Raw genomic sequence first — 24,590 nt, 5'->3', positions numbered from 1 at the left:
GTAGTATCGGTTTTATCGCCGTATTTTCCATCGTTCCGATAATAAGATATCGCTAGCGCGAACTTGCGTTGACTCGTTAATAACGTTCGAAATATACGTATTATTGTGCACGGGTATATTCGCCCACCTACGTTTGGCAGTCGAATTGTCAATGAAAATCTGACGCGGGCTGCGCTGTTGAATATAATTAAGGTCAAAGGGTATTGGCCCGCTTGGATTAGTGCCGAATTTATTTAACCATCGGTTTGATTTATTGGCATCGTCTGCTGCTTCAGTCGATCCCCGAGGAGGACATCGAGCGAACGTCAGACGATGGAAAAGCGGTTTAACGAAAAATGGGTTAATTCATAATAAATAAAAACCAAAAAAGATCATTCGCCTGTCTATTCACATTTTGTACAATCGATAAATAGTCGTCACCTCCGTTCAAAAGATATTCTCAGTTCTCATATTTTTGACACAAGCGATGATTTTTGGATATCAAATATCTGTTATTCGTGCAACGATTCCTTTTAACTCACTTTTTAATCCATAGCTGTGCCTCTCGCTCTGGTTTTATCTGATTTTACGTTATTTTATTATTTTACCAAAAAAGATAACTTTAATGTGATCGTTTGATTTTACAGACGTCCGCGTCGACAAAAACAACCACCATGACAACGGCAGCTAAGCTGTACGGCAAAGACCTCAGCGAATATGACGATGTGGATGTGGACGATCTGCTGTCACAGCTTTCGCCCGAGGAAATAAACATACTTGCAAAGGAAGTCGATCCAGATGTGAGTAAAACTGTTTCGTATTGTAGATAGACTCACAGCAATGGGCCAAAAACCAGAAGCACCGCTTTGGGCGTCAAATGATGTATCAAGGGGTAAACCTTGATACAAACAAACGACAGGTCTTATGATTCTTAGGGATTCTTAAAACTCGGTAAAAGTATGTTGAAATAAATCTGATAGAAGCTAGAAGAAAGTGTGAAAATCCGAAGGATTTCTTATCTAGAAATTGATGATCAATGATCCTACTAGTTGTGTCTTGGACTAAAATTTTTTCAGCAAATAATGTGCATTGTTACAAATAGGAAGACGTCGCTTCTCATAATTATTCTTACGTATCGGTAAACAGGCATTATTAGTCAAGTATTATGAATGTACAGATGTTTTTCGAAGTCTAGTTTATTATTTCTTACTGTAATAGTTGTCCTCATTTTACACAGCAATGGATTTAAAACGTTGTTTAATGCTTGTGAAATAGCTACTATGTATATACTACTATGGAAGAAGTTCAGGTTGTTAATTGAGCGAAATGAAGCGATATATTTATGTGTGCTTGTTTTATAGGATAGTTTCATGCCTCCGTCGCAACGTTGCAGTTATGAATGTGATAAAGATCCAACAGGGCCGTTAAACCGCAAGAAGCTCATCGATCACATCAACAAACAGGCTTTAGAGACACCTGATATCCCAGAGTTGAAGCCATATGTGCCCGGAACTGTTCGTGGGAAGAAAGTAAATGTTATTTAATTATTTTTATGCTCGAGGGTGAGCATCACACTCCCTAAAGCTTGCACACGGCCTTTCAAGGACTTTGTATAAGGCATCATGTGCATGAAAATTGGTTTGATACGAGCGATTCACGATATAATACTTTTGTGCAATAGCCTAATATAGATATCTTTAACATACATTACAAACTCTCATTCAATCGCACGGTTTTCACATCATTATCGTAAAACCTTATACCTAGATTATGTATCAATCGACATACATTGTTCGCAAATTTTATATGTACAAATATTAATGTATCGAATTTTTACCATTTGTAGTGGATTCCACCACCGCAAGATAATCAAAAAGAAAAGGAAGCAGATGAACAAATTGCAATAGATCTTGGAGATGAATATGAACAGGCTCTTTCCGCCGCATCTCAAGAAGAGATCATCGATCTCGCTGGTAAGAAACTTTTGTAACATTTTATTGAGTAATGGTAATTTAGGCTGGAAAATTCAGTGTAAGGTCTCTTTTCAACCTTTATAACTGTTTGACGGCACTATTCAACTATTCAATGTGATTTAAGTCAATTCTCTGTGTTGATATCAGTCGTTCTACTTTTGAAACATGTCTAAAACGTCTCTCACTTGGCCATAACCTTTATTTTGCTAAAGCAAATAGGATCAGTTTGCATACATTCAGATTGAGAGAGGTCACAATCCAGTTATGACAGTAAATTATTTAGTTTGACTTGAGTAAAGTTTCAAAAAGTAAGTTACTTATTTTTTTAATTCCAGCCATCCTCGGTTTTCACTCGATGATGAACCAGGACCAGTACCATGCCTCCCTACTAAACTCTGGCCAACCTGTCGGACTGGGGTGGGACGGTATTACGAAGGCAAGCCAACCCAAAGTATTTCCCATGGAACCTCCAAACAACACAGACGTTGATGCAACGATTAAACAAGTTCACGACGATGATCACATGTTGGCGGATCTGAATTGGAATAATATTAAGGTTCGTCTCTTTAACTTCGTTTTGTTGCCAGTTCTTCTATCCGATATGGATTGCAGAACCCTATCGATAATTTTTCTTATTGCATATTTTATCAAATACTGCAAGTAGTATTGGTAGTCAAATATTGTTTACTCTTTGTTCATACTCCAGTAGCCAGAGTTCAAAATGATGAACAGACTCTGTGATAATGGAACGATAAAAAAAAATGTTTCCCACAGAACATCTCAGACGAAAAGTTCATTCAGTTGTTCGAAGCATTGGAGATCAACACACACCTCGAAGCCTTGAGTTTGACAAACGTCGGGCTAACCGACAAGACTGCACTCAGATTAGCTGACGCCATCGAAAAGAATTCGACCCTCAGAGTACTCAAGTAAGTTTTCGTTACATTCTGCTGCGAACTGATATCAATCATCAATCAAGTAAAAATTGAACATTGAACAGTTACAAAACTCCGTTACATTTGACAGATGTTAACCATAAAATGTTTGTCTTATTGCAGTGTTGAAACAAATTTCATCAGTCCGTCTGTGATAGTAAGGCTCATCAAGGCTCTTCTTAAAACAAAATCCATCGAAGAGTTCAGATGCTCAAACCAGGTAAATATTGATTAAAGTGATTCATGAGATATTCTAATAATGTTCAGATATATTTTACTCAAAATAGATACATCTGAACCCAATTTAACGAACTGACAGTCACTGTGGAATATTAAAGTATAATCTCAATACATTGTTTGTTTAGCGAAACCATCTGCTGTAACGCTGTTATTAAAAAAAAAAGGGAATCTGGTTCTATAAGTTCTTTATTAATTGCTACTCATTTGTTTCCTTGCAGAGATCACAAGTACTGGGCAACAAAATTGAGATGGAAATAACGCAGTTGGTTGAGCAGAATCCGATGCTCCTCCGGCTCGGTCTTCACCTTGAATTTAATGATGCCAGGCACAGAGTCGCCGCTCACCTACAGCGCAACATTGATAGGAGTAAGTACTCCGCTTTTCACTACACGATTGCATAATACGCAATTTCTATTTCTTTCTTAATTTACTGGTTCATTACAAGGTGAGGTACTGGATGTTGATGAGAATTTTTTCAAACAACCAATTTTTACAAACGTTGTATACAATTTTTCAAATTCATTATTACCCTCACCCTTTTACTTAGAATTGCCTCTCCCGTCAATCCGGTAATTCTTCGACTCTGAAATCCTATATTTTACTTTGTAATAAACCTCATTTCACAGGTTTGCAGAAAACGATATTCTTCATTTTGGGTTATTAAGGATTTTGCATGGTTTTAGCCTTGCTGTACATTTTTTCAGGCAATTATTTTGTTAGAGCTGTTCAAGAGGCCACAAGTCAGTCAAACCATTGAATTGAAACTGTTGGAGTCCTCGAGGTCAAATAAACCAACAACGCCACTGTTGTGTTACAATTACAGCTTATTATGTATTCGTGATTCTTTCTGAAATGAATCTTTTGTACAACTGAATGATTCTGACTCATATACACCTATTTCATGAAACATGTTCAATTGAAAACACACTCCTTATTTTTGTACAAAAGACTTATTTTCTAGTATTGGCAGATGAACTCAACGTATTTCAGCCCGGACAGAGCGCAGCAGAGAACTAAATTGATGAACGCCACTGAAATTATTTACATACATTATTTGCAGCTATTGGAATACCAGACTTGATACAGAATTCAACAGATCTTGATAGGTATAATGATTTTGTGCGGATCCAGCAGCTCTAAGAGTATTATAGAAACTGCAACATCATACAAGCAACAATTTCATGAATTTGAACATGTATTTGTAATTTTAACAGCTTTTATTAAGTTCAATTGACTAAATTTTTATTTCAACTTCTCGCTTAGATGGATGCAACTGTATGAGAGACTACGGAGTTTATACGACCAAAAGCTTCTAAGCCTTCTAGTTTTGCTTCATAGTTACAAGTAGTCGCATTAATAGTCATTCATCGTCCGATCATCCTGCAATAGTCACTCATTTTTATTTCGTAGCCATCATTATATCGAGGTATTTATGAGACCCTGAAGTAGCCCTGCTCGTCAGTTATTATACCATGTTGTTCGCTATTCTTGTAGTTAATCACCTCATCCTCATAACAGATCCAAATCCGCTCCAACATGAATTGTAAAACGTTTGTTGGATGGTGATTATTGTCATTTTATCATCATCGTTATTTTTCTGAATGAATGTTTTGTGTCTGATAGGATAACGAGTAAACCAAAATTGTGAATTCTTCACATGTGCGTTTTATATTATTCAAAAACTGACAGTACCATTCTCTTCAATGAAATCAAAATTTATATATATATTATATTTATATTTTCTTGTTATATCAGGGTGTCAGTACAACTTGAAAATCTCGGAATTTTATGCTGCTTTCTTTCTCATATTAAAATCTCAAAAATTTGTAAAGAAAATGTTTGGAAATTTGAAGCAGTTTCGATAAGTTTTATACGCAATTGTTTCGGAAAGATTGTGTATCTTTTTCAACTTTTTCTCATCAAATATTTCTTCGTCAGCAAAACTGCTAGGAAAATTGTATTTTCCATTAAGAATGAAGGCTGCTCAGTAAGAAGAGAATAAAGAAATTTATTCTCTGTATTTAACTATTATAAACATCGGACACCCTGTTCAGAAAATTGATCGAGTAAACATTTTATAAGTTGGCTTCGTTACTCTGTACATACTACCGTATCAAAGATCGAATGAGTTCATTCATAAAATACACGTACTCAGATTTTATGTTTTCTATTTTCAGCAAAGCACATAAGGGAAGAATAGAGTAGTTTAAATCGGTACGCCATCAAATTTTATTTGTTTCTTTTATTTATTTAATTCAATAATAATAACAACAATAATAATAATAATATTGCTGTAGTAGAAAAGCTTTAAGAGATGTACAGATCGAAAGTAGAGCTATCAATAATTCTATATAATCACCTATTTTAACTTGCTTATGTAGAAATGCTTTAGAATTTACAGGCCTTGGTTGAAAGTCTGCGGGTCGATTTTCAAGGTATTTTTGACATTCTTTGGCATATTTTTGCCCGGGTTTGTCAGGTTGAACTGTATTACCTGTTTATGTGTTTGATGCTCGTGCTTGTCATTTTTATATTTATGCGAGAACCCACCAGTCTCCCTTGACTGTTGTATATATGTAGCAATTATGTTTTCCGACTGCCCCGTTACTGTCAGAAAATTCAAATTCAAACCTCAGTAAGGAAATCTATCCAATTCCCGAATATCTCATACGGTTATTATTTCGTTATGTTTTCAGAACCATAAATATACCTAAATGAGATCGTTTGGTTATCATATTATACTTTATCTAATTAATTTGATAATTTCGTATTATTTGTGTGGCCAGTTTGTCGTGTTGAATACTGGGAACACGCTACGATGGTAGCAATTGGCTCAGGTTATTACACATACACCATTCTTCCGGCTGACTTCCTTAAGAAACGAAAACAGAACTTGGCGCTTGCAGAGCGCAATGAGTAAGCCATTTGAAATGTCGTTTTGATATGTGTTTCAAAGTTAACTCTCCACTCGTTGAAAGAATGCCCCCCTTTTCGTTGAAAGAACAAAAAATAAAAAAGAAAATGAAAACCTTGAAAAGTGACGTTGAATAACAGAGAATGTTTCAAAACCATCAAGCACCGTTCGTACGTGAATAATTCTCCCCCAGATATTATCTTACCCTCTGTGTAATTTGTTCGATTTTCTTAAAGATGCATGCATCTTAAGTTAAAGGATCAATTTGAAGAATTCTAGCTTTCCGATATCGGATCTCACTCGGAATTTATATGCGCAAATTGTGACAGGAAATTCTTAGAAAGCGATTATCACGAACGTAAATTTTATTTTGAATTAGGTGTATCGAAGAGCGCGCATTCAGGGTCAAGGAAATTTCGTCTAGAATATTTCTGGCGTATATTTATTGATGTGGATGTTGGATCATGTATTTTTATTTATTTATTTATTTTTTTTCATGGAATGTCCTGACGTTAACTGCGCGTTTTAACATTGAATCCTCCGCAGTACACACAAGAACACTTTTTCTCTAGGCACAGAAATTGTTGCCAACTCTATTACTATCCAAGACCGAGACACTTCAAGGCGGCTGTCAGACAACCAACACCTGGTTAATATTTCAGTGTTTTGACATTACATGTATATCGAAACTTTCGGGACAAGATTTCATTTACATTTTTTACATTTTCAGCCACTCGTTAAGCGACAATCTTCTCGAGTTTGGTAACGCTACATTTTTGTCTTCGTTACTTTTTCTCTCTCACTTTTTATGTAACAGTAATGTGGCGATACTAACAAGAAAACAACCGATTTCTTTATTTTTTTCTACTCGTGTTTTATTACTGTTAGTACTTTTTTCCTCTTTTTATCTTTCGCTTACCGCATAACTATTTTTTGTCATTCTATTTTGAATTACCATACAGTACTTTTTACATACGTTTAACTTATTTTTGTATTCTAAGATATATTTTTTAGGTCCAGCAATAATTGACACGTCGTTTGGTACTTATATTTGCAGTCGGATAAGCAAATCGACCCAAGGAAACGTCGGAACTTGATATAAAGAGAAAAGAATATCAATGAAATATGTTTGAAAGAATTACAGCCACCAGATTCGCATCTATTCACATACCTTTATTACCGCATACTGCATTGAACACCTGTATACAAAGTTCCTGCTGAATATTATTCATGACACATAATTCTTTTCCAACAGTACGGAAAGACCTTACGCTGCGGCTACAGTTCAGATTCTTTAACATGAACCACAGGAAACCTGATCTAATTCAGTAAAGGTAGTTACACCAAGACGTGGTATACCATAGTCCGACAGAGTGTGCCCAACGATTTGGGAATCATTAATGCGCTGCTTCGCTAACATTGCTTAGATCATAGATATGCGTAGAGATATATTTATAACATGTAGGTACGGCTATATTGAAGTAAAATTGTTCGTTAAGGAACGAATGCCTTCTCAGGCATGCAATCGTTGGCATGATTGTCCAAGGTATTTCTATTTGCGTATACCTACAATTCTTTATCTCCGTTCGTAGAACATGTTAGGCAATGACCTTTACACTTAATTGATTTCATTTTTCGACATCGCGTACCGGTTAAATAACTACGGGATAACATTTGCACATTGCTAATGTCATGTACTTAAATTTGAGCATGATTTTCACCACATTCTTCCGTAAGGAAATATTCCATACCGTTGATTATTGAATAATTATTATTAAAGTGAGTTTTTATTAGAATCTTATGCAAAAAGTAAATTTCGTTTTGTGGAAAATTCGAAAAATTCAAGTGATTTCGGTAACGAATGAATTCTTCCAACGATTCTGAATTGATTGATGAACAAAAAACATTCATATGTGCACGAATGGAGCAAAGTAAAATATAATATCGTTAAATGAAATTTGTGATTAGAAGAACTAAAATTAAATAGATTCTGTAAATTTCTGCATTTTATATCCGTGGACAATCTGTAGAACCAATAACAATAAACTGTCAACACGCTCGATGCGGCCACCGAATTTTTTCATTTTAAATCCAACAAATTTGTCGTGTTATTTGTCGCGTACAAAATTATTTTTACATAGCGCAACGATGATATTCCCCGTGCAAACACGCCTTCGCCTGATTCGGTCGCAGAATTATAAATTTTCCATTACGGTTTACAACGAATATAATGACAGTCGCCTTTTCGCAAACCTTGAATACATTACACAGACCCCACAAAATACCTCAATTTCATTAATTTGGTAAATAACAATCGGTCACAAAGGATCCAAAGTATAACTATTTTGAAAATTATACGAGTGTAGATGATACCGAATATTTTGCAAGCTGATGAACTCATTTTTTTACATCATACAAACAGAGAGTTAAAACACATACGATATGATCGATTATTGTATTTAGGGATAAGTGCAGCAACTTTACAATATAAAACTTGAAATTTTGTTTCACTCGTTGTATGGAAAATTCCGCAGGTATTGGGTATCTAAATTGTTTGTTATTTCCAATTGATGGATGTTTAAAAAAAAGATGCATATTAAATTATGTTTCGAAATTTTAGCGAAACAATCTATCGCAACATGTTCGCTGTAAGTCGGCAAATCATCTGGAATACAATCTATAGTGAAATAAATTGACTTTCAATCAAGATTGAGGGATTTTAACGAATTCTCGTCATCGCTTACCTGCCGGGTAAAACGGCAAATGTACCTGGTTTATCAACTTACATTGTTCCGAATGAATGAAGAACGTGAGAGTAAAGAAGAGTAAGCAAACTGCCGGAGTGAATAATAAATGGTTTTAATACGAAGAATTCTTACCGTGATTGAAATTTCATGGTCCATTCGCTCGCGAGAATCGTACTGTATAAGGCAATCGGGCGTTAAGGCTGCATTAGTTTATTCACAATATATGCAGTTACGCCTATATATCTCGGGAGTAAAGTTGTAAATTATAGAGTTACGGATGCATATGGAACCAGGATTCGTGTAGTCGAGGTAATTGCATCGCGGCATGAAACGCTGCCATTCCGCGTATTATTTAACGCTAATGTAGGCAGGGTGTGTTTCCTGATTGAGTCTTGAATGCCGATTTCCACGCCAAGCCTCCAGAATCGCGTGAGACGCTCTGATATTTAGATCAGCTGCCAAGGAGTAAACTTGACGTATCATAGATGGATGTCAGGATGTTTTGGCAGGTGTGATTACGGGCCGGGAGGATTACATCAGAGACAGTGGGAAATCGAAGGCAAATTGAATTTTCTCATCCAACCCTTCGTCGTGGGGCGCGGTTGAATTTCCGAATTTGAAAAGATCGGAAAGCGCCTAATTACGAATTTTTTGGTGCCGAAACTTGAAAGAAATCAAACTTTTACGAAACAACAAAATTTCGAATAGTTAGAAACTCGACGGCTCAAAGTTCTGATGGAGAAAAATTCGGAAAAATAATGTTTCGGTAGAGTAATGTTCGGAAAATTAGAATTTACTCGCACAGCGTAGTTTACGCAATGAGCGGGTGTAAGAAATCAGAGAAACCGAAAATCGCAATGACCGGAATTACGAACGTAAGATTATCGAAAATCCAAAACAAAGAAAGATCTAAGTGGCGAAATTTCATCAAGCCGGAAATTTACGAAATTGAAAATTTTCGAGCCTTCGCAATTTCGATGTTTTAAAATTTTTTAATTTTTCAATATTCGCACTTCCGAAACTTTGATTTGTCGAAGTTATGCCATTTTGGCATTTTGTTCTTTCGGAACTGTGAGCCGTGGGATTTCGGAACATTTGAAACCTTGTTGTTCCATCAAAGTTTGATTTCTTTACTTCAAGTTTCGCCATCAAAATGTTTGGAATTTGGCGCTTTCGGAACTTTTCAAATTCGAAATTTCAATGCCGCCCCTTCGTCGTCCGTATTAAACTCATTTTCGTCGCTTATAACAGGAATGATAGTGGTTATTTTTTTTCTTTTTTTTTTTCTTGGTTAATTCCGAGCCCTTTTTTTTCTTATACCAAGCCAACTTATTATCGTAAAAATGAGATTTCTTTAATCTACTTTATTACGCGGTTCAAGATTGTATTTCAGATTAAAGTATAAGGACGGAATGAAAATTTGCAAATTTTATTGGTACGAATTTTTAGTACCTCATAATAACTTTCGACTGATTAAAATTTCGTTTACCAGGCGCCATTGCGGAGAATGTTTATAATTTTATGCGGTTTGATTACTTATCGTTTTAAGACTTGGTGGGCCAATGACAGTCTGTAAATATTCTTGAGTATATTAAAATGAGAAAAGAAAAAACAGAAAAGAAGGAAGCAAATGAATACCTAATGTGATTAGAGGACAATTTCACATAGCACATACCAATTTCGCCGAACGTAACCTAATGCAGCTATGCGTTCAATGTGCCATATGTATATAATTATACGTTTGCGTACATATACCTACATATAAATACATATATATATGTGTGTGTGTGTGTGTGTCTGTATATTTATTCACTAACTGATGTGTTTTTCACGTTTCAGAGTGTTGTGTTGTTTTCCGTTTGTTTTTTCTGATACCCTGTATTAACGTGTTGATTGTATGTTTCGTGGGTGTTATTGATTTATAATTGATATCAATCACACATCTAGTAACACCATGATCAGTACATTTGTTTTCTTAATTTGTGATCAATGATTTGATTTTTTTCTAAACTTTTTAGACACACTATAGCGGTTTTTGTAATGTAATGAATGGATTCGTTCTTTTCAATTTTATCGTTCGAATTGACGTTCAACTGACGCATAAATTTTATCTAAATTCTGTAATCCACAAATCTGTGAATAGCATACCGTACATTTTTTACGTTAAAAAAAAAGTCAACAGATGCAAATATTTGCTGTTAAATGTATTTAAAATATTTGTTTAATATGCTTAATCTCGTGGCGTCACAACTCCTACAATTAATAAGTACTAATGATAATGTTTTATTGTTGATTTTTATCACTAACAGCAACAGCATCGATATGTCGAATTTATTGCCCCGCATTAAAAGCTCGCTGGCCGTGTGGATCGTGCGCTATTCTCCCCTCTCTCTCTCTCTCTCTCTCTCTCTCTCCCTCTGTAAACGTTCTCTGCAAAATATTAAAAATATCGAATTAATTATCTATTTGATTTATCCTATATTTGCGTTTGGATATCAATTATTTACATCGTCAATTGCAGTAGTGAAACTTTTAGTGTAATTTCATTGCAAATGCAGACGTATAACTAATGAGATTGCAACTTACGAGTCCATGATGTTTGGATTTATCTTCAATTATGGTTTTTTCTTTTTCAATTAGTGAAATTATGTTTCTTCATCTCTAATCCAGTTTCACTAATTTCTCGTCATCGTTTATTTCTGACCAGTACCGAAGGTCGCGTATAAAAGGTAGAAACTGGACCTGAAAAAGAGTCGTGTTAAACTCTGGATAAATGAAATTCGCGACGCGTACGAATCGGATAAATATTCACGTTGTGCGGAGAGCTCGGAGCGAAAGGGAAGGAAGCGCAAACAAAGTTTTCCCCGATTAGCATGTTGTAGATTAATATTTGTTAAAAAATTTTAAGTTTGCGAGATGAATGCAGATGATGACGTGGGGGGTGGGTATTTGTTGCAGTACGGCAGTCCCGGGTCGGGGCAGCGACATCCTAGTGCGATGAGGCGTTCGCCTAGGTATTGTACAATCAATACTCTTTATCCTATCCTTTAACTAAGAGACAAAAAAAAAAACAATTTTCATCTTACATGCACAGTGACGCACTTTATACGTAAATTTATATACTTCAACGTTGATCTTTCCTTTCCTTTGAATGTATAATAATTCACATGTCGAGGCGAAATGCGCTTCATTTAAGTCAACGTGTAACTTCACCGAATGAAATTGCACGCGTTGCTTTTACAACGCGAGAATCTTTCTTCATTTGGATACGAAGATCATAGTTGATGAGATTTTCGGGGAGGATCGACCTTATTGAGACAAACCGTATTTTTAGAGACTTTCGGTCTCGCGGTTTATTTTTCGAGAAATGACTTTCATTTTTTAATCTATTCATCAGTTTCATTTTTTAATATTTCATTTTACATTTTTGTCGTGACAAAGATGTCGCGAATGACGAATTAAGGATGCTACAATAAGGTAGAGAAACTTCCCGCGATCACTTTGACGAGTTGTAATTTCACAGTCATCACTTACAATCATTTTATTTTAATTACCAAGCTAGAAGTTCAGATTCTTCGTCAATTTCGTTTAAACGTTGATGCAATTTGTTCGATAATCTAACATTCTTTTTTCATACGAACAAATGTACATGCGCAACTGTTCCGATGGGCAGTATACGTTTGAAACTAGTTTTTTCATCCAGTCATTTTTAGAATATAGTACTGGATTCGAAAGATCTTGGCTTCACTTGGTTCACCCGCTCTTCATTCTTGTTAAATAATCACTTATTTCATTTTCCATAACCATTTCCATGTATTTTCACGATGTGGAATAACTCTGCGTCGCCATTGCATGTTTTGGATATTTATTCGCAAATAACCTCTTTTTTTTTTTAATAGTTTTGCAATTTTTTTTTCTTCACCCACAAGTTACTTTTAAAGAATTTAGTTGTAGTTACATAACTGATTATACCATGCATCAAAGTGAATATTATTAGAAAAAATTATTCGTCTTGTTCCTCCACTACGTTTGTAAGTAATCATAAAAATTCCCATTGACACAACTTTAATGTATTGATGTTTTCACATAGAACCGTGTTTGTTTATCATGACGTTCGTAATTATAAATGACGCTCTTTCAAATATCAGCGGCAAGGTGAATCGACGTTCAATGAAATATATCCTTCGCACCTAGAAGAAATGAAACTGAAAAAAATCATTATCATTCTAAATATTCATTAAACTCGTACAAGTATTAAATTCACAAACATTGATCAAGTCGAAAATCAATAATTATTTGAAAAACTAAATACAACGGTTCTCTAACAATTACATATATGTCATTTCGTGAATGTTTTCCTCCTAAGGTGTAAACAGCATTTTTGCAAGCTCTGGCCCCAACAAACTTTATATTTACAGTTCTTTCTCTTTGCCTTTAGTTAATTTTTTCCTATTCTTCGGTACAACCGGAAATCGTGTCAGATCATTGCCGTTCCTTGTAAATTGAAATTTAGTTTGTGTACGCCCCTGGTTCAAAGATAAAGAGGAAAAAAAATATAAAATGAAACAGCGATTGCCGCTGGTACCTGTTATTTGAACACGTAATGCTTGTACGCTAAGTATAACGGCATCGGGGTTCCGAGCTATCTTGGAAATATGCATATCATGCCCGTGCCACGGATCCGGCTAGTCTTTCAGATTAATTTCAACGTTCAGTAACAAGGTTCATGCCTCACTTTTTTATCGCTACTACTCATCGGTTACTTGCTGCAATTTTATAACCCCTCATATTGTAGTCTTGCCGGCTAATGCAGCAATATCGAGGCGCAGTCAAGATTATCGGTCGGATCGATGAACCTCTACGTAATTCATTCCCGTATCAATAATCTGCCTTTTCTTCCCTTTTAATTCAGAAATTGAATGAAGATCTTTACCTAGGCTACAAGATTAATCAGAAAATTTTTCCTACAGTCAGTTAGGTCAGGCTAGAGATAAAAAATTTTCGTATGTTTCTAACATCAATAATTCGTTGTTTTAGAAAATTTAATGAATAGAAAATGACGTACAGTTAAACAGAATGCGAATGTACGTGTGTGAATTTTGTTTTTCTAAAACTTGTAGCTAGTATCACCCTACGTAATATGAGAAGCTAACGCAGCATTTATTAATCGAGCAAATTCAACCGGTGTTTTAACCTAGAATCATAACGTTCCTTGCTTGCTTTCATTCAACTAATTGCAAATTTAAGTTGCGCGAGGTTTGATCCGTGCGGGTGCAAAGGCAATTATTGAACAATGCCAGAGCATTAGGAAGGGTCGCGTATTATTCCCAGCTATTCGGTTCACCCAGGGTGGCAGGGTTTCTGGTCCGATAATACCAACTGTTGATTACCAGACACGTAAATGAGCGTTTCGGATGACGGTGGTTTGCTATGGTTTCCCCAACCGGATCAACCGTATGCCCATAGATAACACCGTTTATCCATCATCGCCAGCCTGTCATCTACAGGGTGTTTGAAAATCCACACCTTACGAATCACCCGCAATGAATTTCCACGAGATGGTTTTCACACCGCTCGAAGGTTCATCAAATTATTACCGTACCTTACGACGTTTTGAATCGGGAAACACGTGCAGGGTTTCATTCAAATCTTTACAAGACTACGTTAAAAATTTGAGCGGCTTGAAATATTATTCACGTATCTCGTGTTATTTAGTTTATGTATAAATAGGAACGTGCAATCGTCGAAATTGATTTGACTTAGACTTCGCTTGAATGAAATCCTCTGGATCCGTTTCCGAAAATTTTCAGCGCTTTATATACATAAATTTAATTTATTCGATTACTAAAATAACTTCTACCCGATTATCGAGAACAATTTTCACCGACGGAAGTACGATCTCTGTACTTAAATTCGTCACGGTTTCGGTACTACGAGAACTCCGAATTGAATGCAATTTATAACCATGAGGTGAGATACAAAGGCGCGCTTTTTTAGGAAAACAGATATCTGCGAATTAGGTCGAAGCGGACGCGTCGCGAGTTTGGCAATTTCCCGACACCCCGTGTGTTATGTGTGCGATGCCTGTGCTCAATCCAAACTCTGCGAGAGAAAACTAAGCTGCGAATAGGAAATGACAAGATTCGTATTCAGCTACGCGGATCGTTTTTGGCCTTTTCCAGAAATCGAATATTCATTCGGACGTGAAACTGAGTTGGATTCGAATCGCTTTAGCCTAATCGCGGATATATATAATACGATACTTGACTCGCGTGTCTCGCCGGATTCTGGATTCTTGTATAAATTTGTCGCGGGTTTGGAAAATACGTGGTATCTGTTCGTGCGTGGAAATTGGCGAACTCTTGCAATTAAGCCTTTAACCTTCGCTTTCTAATCTTTGCCTTACTTCCCGAAGTAGGTACACAAAGATTTAATTTGCAATCTACCGTCCCTTTCCTTCTCCTCCTTGCAGCTCGCCTCGAGGCCGACGCTATTTCGATGAAAACTTTGGCAACTCAGCTTCCAACAAGTTGTAAGTTGAACGGCGGCAGTATCCGGTAGATTTAACGTAGACTCCTTAATCCGAGTTCCGACCTGAGAGTTTCGAGACTTGGTTATGCGTAAAACGCACCCTCTCATACACGCGGTGTATATGGTTAAGGAATTTTCCTCCCAATTTCCCGTCTTCCGATAGTAAATTAACACTAATTTCGTTATAAAATAATTTACAAATTTTATAGGGAAAGTCGTCTTGGCCACCTTTGAAAACCTTTCTAATCATGGTACAACTGCGGTGTATGGGAAAAAATTATTCCTAAAGCTGCCGGTTAATGAATTATAGATTGAAATTTCATTCATTTATCCGTGATCAATTTGCAATAAGATCTTTTGAAATGGAATGGTCTGAAAACAAGCAGCTTGATAACGCGAGTTGATTGCGCAATCAGTCTTTCCTCGATTTTTGAAACACAGTGCTCTTTAAAAAAGTTCGTTCACCAAAAATAGATACGTTCTATTAATTTATTTACGATAAAGCTAGTACATTGAATAAACAAATCGATATATTGTCAAGCTGCTTACGAATGGTAATATTGAATTAAGCACTCGGATGAAAGAAAATCTGTTTGAAAATTGAAATCGAACAAATCTGTTTAATTTTTATAACCGTTTTGCTGCGATTAGAAATAATTAGCATCGATATTTAAATTTTTCTTTACAACACCGCTGTTTCCTATTTTTATATTTTTGAAGGGAGCTTCTTAGCTTACGAATGAAACAAGTTGATTAAACACGTAATGTCCGAGTATCTCCTAACGAAATTAATAACAAGTATCGATTTTTAGAAACCAACCTCCTTAATGCCGTTTCTTTCCCTCCGCCTTGGATAATTCAAAGGGTTTTACGGCGATGACAATAAATATCGAGCAGCTTTCGCACACTTATGCGAGTTACGTAATTGCGTTAGAATTCTGACGAGGCGTGAGGTCACCGGGGATTTCGAGCTTTCACATAGAATGTCGCATTCTGGTCTCCTTAACCTGCGCAGACCCGGTTGAACCGTGACGTGATAATGCGCTGTTGTGACAGGGCATTGCCTAGGGCTGCATAATATGTTTACCCCTTTGCGGGAAAATATATACATATATATATATGTATATATATAGCAGTGTCTATCTACTTCGCGTATAATTACAGCGGTTCTTGGGATCTATCCACCTGGGACCATTGTTGAATAATAATCGTTGTCTTCATCTCTAACGATGTGTCGCACTTTGTTGATCCTCCTTTCCTTACATGTCATACCATTTGCACCTAATTTTACCCAAATTTTAGGTACAGTAATTTTCACGCAGATATACACTAATCGTAATATTATCAGTTGTTTTTTTTTCGAGTTAAATCGTTATCGACAAGAGCGAGGCTTGAGGTACGATTGCACTAAATCTCGGACTTACTTCGGAAAAAATATTCAATTGGAGCGATACATTGTATATTTGCAATGCGTTATTGAAGTATGGGGGCTTTTAATTTGTCATAATTCAATTATAAACGTAACATCGATTACAGATTAAATCCAACGTTGACTCTCCAGAGCTTGCAAGCTTGTGACTTTCGAGTCTGTCTGTTTTTTTTTTCTTTTTTTTTTCTTTTCTCTTTTTTCTATTACACGAAGAGTACTTTATACCGAGAGTGGTATTTTTGATTCGATGATAACGGTGACGTGCCGATTAGTAGAGATATTCATTCTTCAATCTTCTCTCTCAGTGTAGGTTCGAGTCTGTAAATTACACCCACACACCTGTAAATAATAGCGACGTAATCTGTTAGGTTGATAATGTTTTTGATCCTTGTCTTCGCGACTTCGTCTGCAATAATATTAACGTCGCAAATTTTCCGGAGCAGTTTTTTTCTTATCTAGAATTCACGTGCATATAGTTTACGATCGTTGGTAGAAAGTCGCGAACGTTTCGCGAACTGTTATCACAGAGTTGCGGAATAATTCTCAAGTCTGGCTAACTCCGCATCTGTTCGACAAACCCCACAACGTCAATCAACATCCTTCCTACTCCGCGACTGAATTTCTGAATCAATTATACCTACGTCGGTTCGTCTTGTTGCGCAGACAAACTTCGCTAGCGTAAACGGTGCTAAATTATATTCCGTCCTCGACGTCTGCTGCAACATACCTTTGCATATGGAGCAAACATTATTCCGTATGATTCATGCTTGGACGGAGCACATCGCGATTTTTCAATTAACGGCTAACCACGTATAATAATAATTGTTTTCATATAAATAATATCTCATCACACCTTCACATACTGCGGTAGAATCTTGTTTTGACGAGAACGAGGTTCCGCTGTAATTCGATTAAATTTCTTCGACAGTTGAGTAACGTATATGTTTATTTGTTATAGATTTAGACTCACACTCACATATCATTCATCCTCTTCGCTCACCGCAACCACGTCCAAACATTTTAGTATAGGATATAGGTGTAAGTATTTACGAGTTTTCTTTTCTCTTTTATTTCTCAGACCGTTTACGCCGCACAGGGAGGGCTTCTCGTAACTACACTATAGGCTGGGCAATGCACTAGGAACATGAAGGAAAATCTTCGCCATCATCCGCTGTCTTGGTATTCTTATATCGCAGTTCGACCGCTTCAAACTTTGTCGAAAAACGAAACGAAAGAGAAAAAAGAGAAAAGCTTGCCTCGAAGAACCATGGTGTAAAAATTTGATGTTATATCGAGCAACTCACGGCTGATGTGGTTTCCACAATTTCACGAAAGATATTCGGTATTTCGAGGCTGTGGTTGGAGAGACCGAGTCGTTACTGCGAGAAACCATCGTTGTCTTGTGGAAAAATGAAAAATTTGAGAACAAGGGCGAAAAAGAAACCGAGGCTTAATCTTCCGAAGATCGCAAAGATCGGTGCATCGGGTTCTTCGAGACCAAAGAGATGCGGATTATATCCTACCGAAGAATGGCGTCCTACGCCCAGAAGACCTAAGGCCTAGTTGGAATGGAAACGGCGTCGGCGAAGAAATAAAAGAAAAAAAAAAAACAAAAACAAATCGTAGTCTTTTCATAGAATCTTGAATATTTAATAATCCTGCAATTCGCTTCCGGAAAATTAGGATGCAGTACGCAATCGTAATTTGTCTTGCTTAATCGTCCAGTATTTCTGGTGTCTGCCATCAAGCTTACGTCGTTTTAATTATTTATTTTTAATTTTTAATCTTTTCCTTTGAAGAGAGAGAGAGAGAGAAAGCGAAAGAAAGAGCGGGAGGGATAGAGAGTGAGGGTTTGTGTGTGTGTGTGTGTCTGCGTGAAAGAGAGAGTGAAAGCGAGAGATAGAGTTGAGAGAGAGAGGGAGAGATAGAGAAGTTCTCCTTGGTCGTGTATGGCGTCAAAATATAAGCGCAACTTTTGACTGCAGTGTCGCTTTTTTTTTCTTTTTAGCTGTAGCTTTAAAACGTATACGTCATTTTTTTTTTTTTTTTCTCAATTCTTAAGCCATTATAAATTTTCGGCAGTACACTGCCAGTTTTTTGAAACCACGCGTTCTAAAAAGCGAGGAGACGGAGTGGAAATTATAAGTAGATATTTATATATGACAGTTCGCGGCTTCGCCTGTCGTATTGGATTTGTCAAAGCTCATTAATTTGTGCAGCGCACGGGTCGAGCTCTTGTCATGATGCGGCGATCCGGGAATAGCGATTCAGCCCGTGGCTGGAAACGAATTTATTCCTTTTGTTTTTTATATGTACAGATGTTGCCTCGTTCAGCGTAAAATTCGAAAGTGGGCGTTTGCCTCGGCCTATGCGGCAGCGTGTTAACGGTTTTCATTTTCTTTGTTTCTTTTTTCTTTTCTTCCTCACCTTTAAAGAATCAAATTGACCAACAGAATGATGATAGAGCGCATAATTCGCGGTTCAGGATAGGGATAATTTGAATGATCTTTTGTGCGAACGGAATTACGATTAGGTGTCTCAAAGTATAGTGTCCTGTATTTTTTATTTCAAGAAAAAATAAAATTAAAACAAACAATTTGCCCGTGTATATTCTGACCGGAAATGCAACGCCCGAGGATGTCGTCGCTCTTGAATGACTTATATATTTTAAATTTATGAAATGAGAAGGAACAAACACGACAAGGAAAAAAAATTATACATGATATATATAATATAAAAAAAAAAAGAAGAATTTAAATATGATAATAAAAAGTTTTAATCCCCGCACTTACTATTATTGTAGAAATGTATTTTTTATTTATAATAAACGATAATATTTTTAATTTTAATGATAACGTCCATTATGATGTTGTCGAATACGAAAATGATAACGACGATGATGGAGTTGGTGATGGTTGTACTGAATCACCGTGATAAAAATCGTTAATTTTTAAATAAGTAATTAGAGAAAGAAGTGGAAAACAAACGATGCAACTTAACCTCCTGTAATGTTCCCGTTGAAAACGAGGCGAACCATCACGATGTAATAAATTTAGGTCGATTGTATGTATACATAAATATTTGAAAATATATATCATATGGATAACGATGATGAATAATATATTACAACTCTTATGATCTTACTCCTAATAGACTTAGGTCGATACGCGCGGCTAATCGAACGAGTGGCCAATGCTTTTTCTTACGTTATTTTACTACACTTCGTTTTTTCACCTTGAAATAATTCGAGTTATTTATATAATTATAATCCACACTACAAGCGACGAAAAATCGGCTTACGTACGAATTCGCCGAATTGAAAGATGAGCTAAAAAATAATCACGGCCTTTGGCCACTCGGTCAATCCTTTATCTATCGTTACGATTAATATATTACATACTTATATTTTACCTACTAATATAACGAATAACTATTTTAATTAATTAATTATTATTTTAGAATTGGTACGAATTATCAGTCTGTACATATTGTGTTTATTGTGGTTTCAATTATATATTAAAAAAGGAAAAAAGAAAACACATTTGTCACGTTGAAATTTCTTTGGAGGCTCGCTGAGGAATTCAACGAGGGGTCCACGTCGGGATGATTAAAAAATTGTTGTTATTATTGTTGTCGTTGTTGTTGTTGTTGTTGTTGTTGTTGTTGTTGTTGTTATTATTATTATTACGATTACTACTACCGCTACTGTCACTCACTATTACTACCACTATTACCCATACTTTTATGACGATAAACATTGTTGAGACGTGAACCCCTAGGGGCAAGTGAAACAAGAATAAAATAAGCGAGAAAGAAAAATGATTGGGTAAATGAGTTTAATGAAATAAACAAAACCATTAAAATATAAAATTAATGGAAAGATATAGCGCTAAGTGGGCTCGGAGGATAACGGCAACTATGGTGTATAACGTCGTCCGGTTTATATAATATGTTTACGTGAATATAATATGCGTATGTACGTCATGTACAGGCTTACGTGGATCGTTAGTAGCTTGGAGTAATAATAATGACGATGATGATGATGATGATGATGATGATGATGATGATGATGATGATGATGATGATGATAATAATAATAATTGATAATTGATAATTATTTGAAGTATAACGAGTTACTCTGTAATCTTTTGCGTTTATTGAATTCGTTCGCAGCCACGTATCTTATAAATGTCTCATTTTTCTTGTATATGTATTATTTCTACACAATCGCACGATCGAAGCCTTGCTAGCCTTATCTTGTAACAAAAAATTTAATAAAACTATAAAACCACTCGTTCGATCGATAGCATAAAAATTAATTCCGCTTTAAAATCCCAACTACAATCGTTCCCGAATCTTTGGAAAAAATTTTAGTTTCGCGCAGTAAATGTTGCTGATAGTCCAGAGTGGAATACATAAAAAAGAAATAAAGAATTCAAATCGTCAGCGGGTAGTTTAAATCAATGGATACCAATGAAAAATTTGTTGAAATTCATTTAGATTCGCGTCCAATTTTAACGTCGTCGTGGCGAACTTTAAAGAGTATAGAGATTTTGAATACCAAGAATCTTGAGCGTTTGTATCATACAATCGAAATTTCGATTTCGGTAGTCTGAAAATTCGATATCCTCTATCCGGCGTTAAAACGTAAAGGAATTAAGCGTATTGCAAATAATCATTACCGTTATAAATGAGTTTCAAGATCCAAGTATATAGTTACTATAAAAAAAAAAAAAAAAAAATTACACTTGATCAAAGTTCCGAACGCTGTTACTATCTTAACGAACGACATTGTCAATTCATCTTTTCGCAACTTTTTCAATCAACCCAATTTAATCAACTCGTGACGGGTAATTTCTTTTTTATAGTGTATGTGCATGTAACTCGGGAACGATCGATAATGACTACCAATATTCGTTTCTCTATTTTCCACCTTGCACTCTAATTGAGGATCAAAGAAAGAATACCTTCGCCAATTGCTAATTGCGGCGGGCATGCACGGGAGAAAGCATTTTAAAACGTCGATGAATAGCGAGCCAATATTTATAAATATGAAACGCTTTTTTCGAATTATATACACGCTGCGCTTTCGAACTCTGTAAGAAAAACTCGAGCTCTTGTGTTGAATATTTTCCGGCAGTCTGCACGGTTGCGTTGGAACGTTCGGTTCCGGTTCTTCTATCCATCTCGTAGAAGTTGCGCACGATGCATCTTCAAACAGATCGCACTGGATGCTCATGCGGAAACTGTCGGTTCACTCGGATCTACGGGCCACTGCTATGAGCGGATTGCTCTTGATGTTATTCCGTCTTCGGATAAGCTAGGCATGAGTGAATAATATACAACAAAGAACGTTCTCCTACGTCGAAAGAGATAAGCTCAGCGCTTCGCCAACCGGCGCACAACACAGGGTTATACAAAAGCTGGGTGACTAATTAATAGTTTTATTATTATTTCACAGGCAGCAAGATGCTGCGCCTTTCGTGCTATGCGGGAGAAAAATGAGGAACGACAAGGACAGAGTAAAAAACAAACCCCTTGAAGTTTCTCTGAGTACTCATCGAGCAAGAGATTCGAACAAAATATATCCGATTTACGGTTGCGGATGCATTGGATGTACAGTCGAGTCAAAGAAAGTTTTTAAACAGAGGTCTTGAACATTTATACACTCAAGCCGAACAGTCGTATAAGGAGAAATTTGAAATATGCACTGATTTTGAAAAATGTGAATACTTCATCATCTTAACAACATTAAAGAAATTTTATTGTTCCATCAACTTTTTTAATTGAAAAAGTCCGTATTTTTCGTTCGACACCGATGAATTGTACAGCTCGTTTTATTCGTGAATAAAATCTCGACAAATCGTTAGAGTTATATTTTGAATCACAACAATATATTCCTTATGCTGAATCATAAATTATTATCTGTAATTATAACGATTGTATGTATAGAACTTTGTTTGCCAGCTGTAGACGAGCTCAAGGAAAAATCGGTCTCAGAAGTTTTGTAGAATATTTACAACTTGTGAATCGAATGAGTTATTTTTCATCAGATTTAGAAAAATTGCATAGATTTTTCGGTGCAAGAATGAAAATAATATGATTTCTGATACTGTTAATATTTGTTGTTGACACTAACAGTGTTTTCAAAGTTTTTGCGAATTATCGGCATTTCTTTTTCTTGTAGTTGAGATTCAAATGAACAATTAGTTTCAATCATACTGTTCAAACCTTCGTTTTGTCACGTTTTCTTTACAACGAAGTTTGCCACCTGACTGTACGTCCTATACATCCTTAAATTCCTTGTGAAAATTCTTCCAAATATTTCAATCCGTCAGGAATGGTCGATCGATACTTGACGCGGTGTTAAATATACAAACTTGAGGCAGGCGTGTAAAATTCATGCTTCATTTGGGGCGTACTCAAAGCTTTGCCCGGCCAGGGTAGTCGGCCATGTTCAGGTCGGAAGGATGTGCTTGTAATCATAAATTCATCCCTTCCGGCTGCCTCCGTACATCCGTGTATACAGACTTCCAACACACTTGCATCACATCGCGGTGTTTGCTCGCCCAAAGAACTGCTAGCCATCGTACAAGTTACTCATTTCTCACGATTTACTTTCGCCAAATTTGATTTCTCGGCCCGGGGTATCCTTGGGTATCCAATCCTTGGGCGGTCAGCTCGGTACGATTGATACTATATAAAGGATTCACGAAAATCGAGGGTTGATAGTACGAACGAATGTTTTGTCGTTTAAATAATTAATTCGCCGATATTTTAAGAACTGAAATCCGAAAACCGAGTCACGTCGTGTGTCGAAGAAATTCTGGGGTGATTGTATCGAACGCGTATACGAAATGCGACAGATGGAGTGTTCGTTCATGTAAACTCGGAAAGAATTTTTTTTCGAATTCAGTAATCTCGACTTGCTGCTTTTTCATTATTTTATACAATCGAACGAGATATTTCTTCGCACGCGATATCGAGATTTTTCGAATAGCAACGAATCCGCGTCGTGTAATTTAGCACCCACATGAAACGACGATGTATTTGTGAATTAGGGATAATGTTAGGTACCCGCGGAGGGACGTGCGACTGTAATCCGATTTGGAAGTACAAAGGGCGTGTTGACACCGCTCCTTGGTCCTTTCAACCCTTCCTTAGCCCCTCGCTAATAAACCCCGCCCGACCTTTGACCTCGTCGAATTTCATTTAACCGAATTATCGTAATTTTCACTAGAAATAACAAGCTGGGGCGTGTAATTACACTCATTTGCCGGGTGTCAAACGTGTTTAGAAATGATTAATCACTCTCCGAGATGATGTGCGGTTAATGTGCTGCGCAAACGCGCGTAACGTGCACGTTTCTGGTCACTCGGACTGCGAAAGATTCGCTGAATATTTCAATACTTATTTTATCACGCCGATTATCATTTGAAAAAAAATGCGCAAATAAAAAAAAAAAACAAAAAAAAAAACAGTTTTTATATTCTGTCACGCTTTTTATCTGAACATGAGCCGTGTGTGAACCGACATCGAATCCTGGCGTTTGGTATAAGATTGAAAGGTGCGGAAGCTCCGCTGGGAAATATCTGAACCTTACCTCGAGCTGGATATCAACGATCTTTATCAAGCGATGTCGCGAGTTTGAATTTTCTTGAATGGTGCGGGTTACACGCCTTGCCAAAATACTTCAATATTTCTTTTAACGCGTTCGGGTATTTGAAATTTCACCGGCTGGTAGAGCGAAGGGAGGGAAAAAAAAATTCTTCTGAAATTAGATATATTGATCTTTCATTCGGTGAGTCTTGGCGAGATTCAATATCGTGCGGTATGTGCGGG

General features: G+C 36.4%; 1 protein-coding gene across 10 annotated transcripts in view; it reads left to right on the top strand.

Annotated features, from left to right (window-relative positions):
• The window catches only part of tmod (tropomodulin), a 73,881-nt gene extending 54,012 nt beyond the window's left edge, over positions 1 to 19,869 (top strand). For 4 of the 10 annotated variants that reach the window (XM_069134651.1, XM_046618102.2, XM_046618110.2 and 1 more), the window contains exons 2-9: positions 627 to 779; positions 1,341 to 1,508; positions 1,826 to 1,952; positions 2,288 to 2,508; positions 2,727 to 2,881; positions 3,011 to 3,107; positions 3,346 to 3,493; positions 5,914 to 6,062. In XM_069134651.1, the coding sequence (XP_068990752.1) occupies positions 627 to 779; positions 1,341 to 1,508; positions 1,826 to 1,952; positions 2,288 to 2,508; positions 2,727 to 2,881; positions 3,011 to 3,107; positions 3,346 to 3,493; positions 5,914 to 6,047 (1,203 nt within the window). In that variant the 3' untranslated portion in view covers positions 6,048 to 6,062. Of the gene's footprint in view, positions 1 to 92; positions 340 to 626; positions 780 to 1,340; positions 1,509 to 1,825; positions 1,953 to 2,287; positions 2,509 to 2,726; positions 2,882 to 3,010; positions 3,108 to 3,345; positions 3,494 to 5,304; positions 5,342 to 5,913; positions 6,063 to 7,296; positions 7,376 to 11,746; positions 11,803 to 17,826 lie in introns of those variants that run through there. The other 6 variants (XR_006882280.2, XR_006882281.2, XM_046618106.2 and 3 more) reach the window with 6 other exon arrangements.
• The last annotated feature ends 4,721 nt before the right edge of the window (positions 19,870 to 24,590 follow it).

Source organism: Neodiprion pinetum, chromosome 3 (assembly GCF_021155775.2).
Source record: "Neodiprion pinetum isolate iyNeoPine1 chromosome 3, iyNeoPine1.2, whole genome shotgun sequence".
Classification (NCBI taxonomy): Eukaryota; Metazoa; Arthropoda; class Insecta; order Hymenoptera; family Diprionidae; genus Neodiprion; species Neodiprion pinetum.
This window is presented reverse-complemented; position numbering and strand designations above follow the sequence as displayed.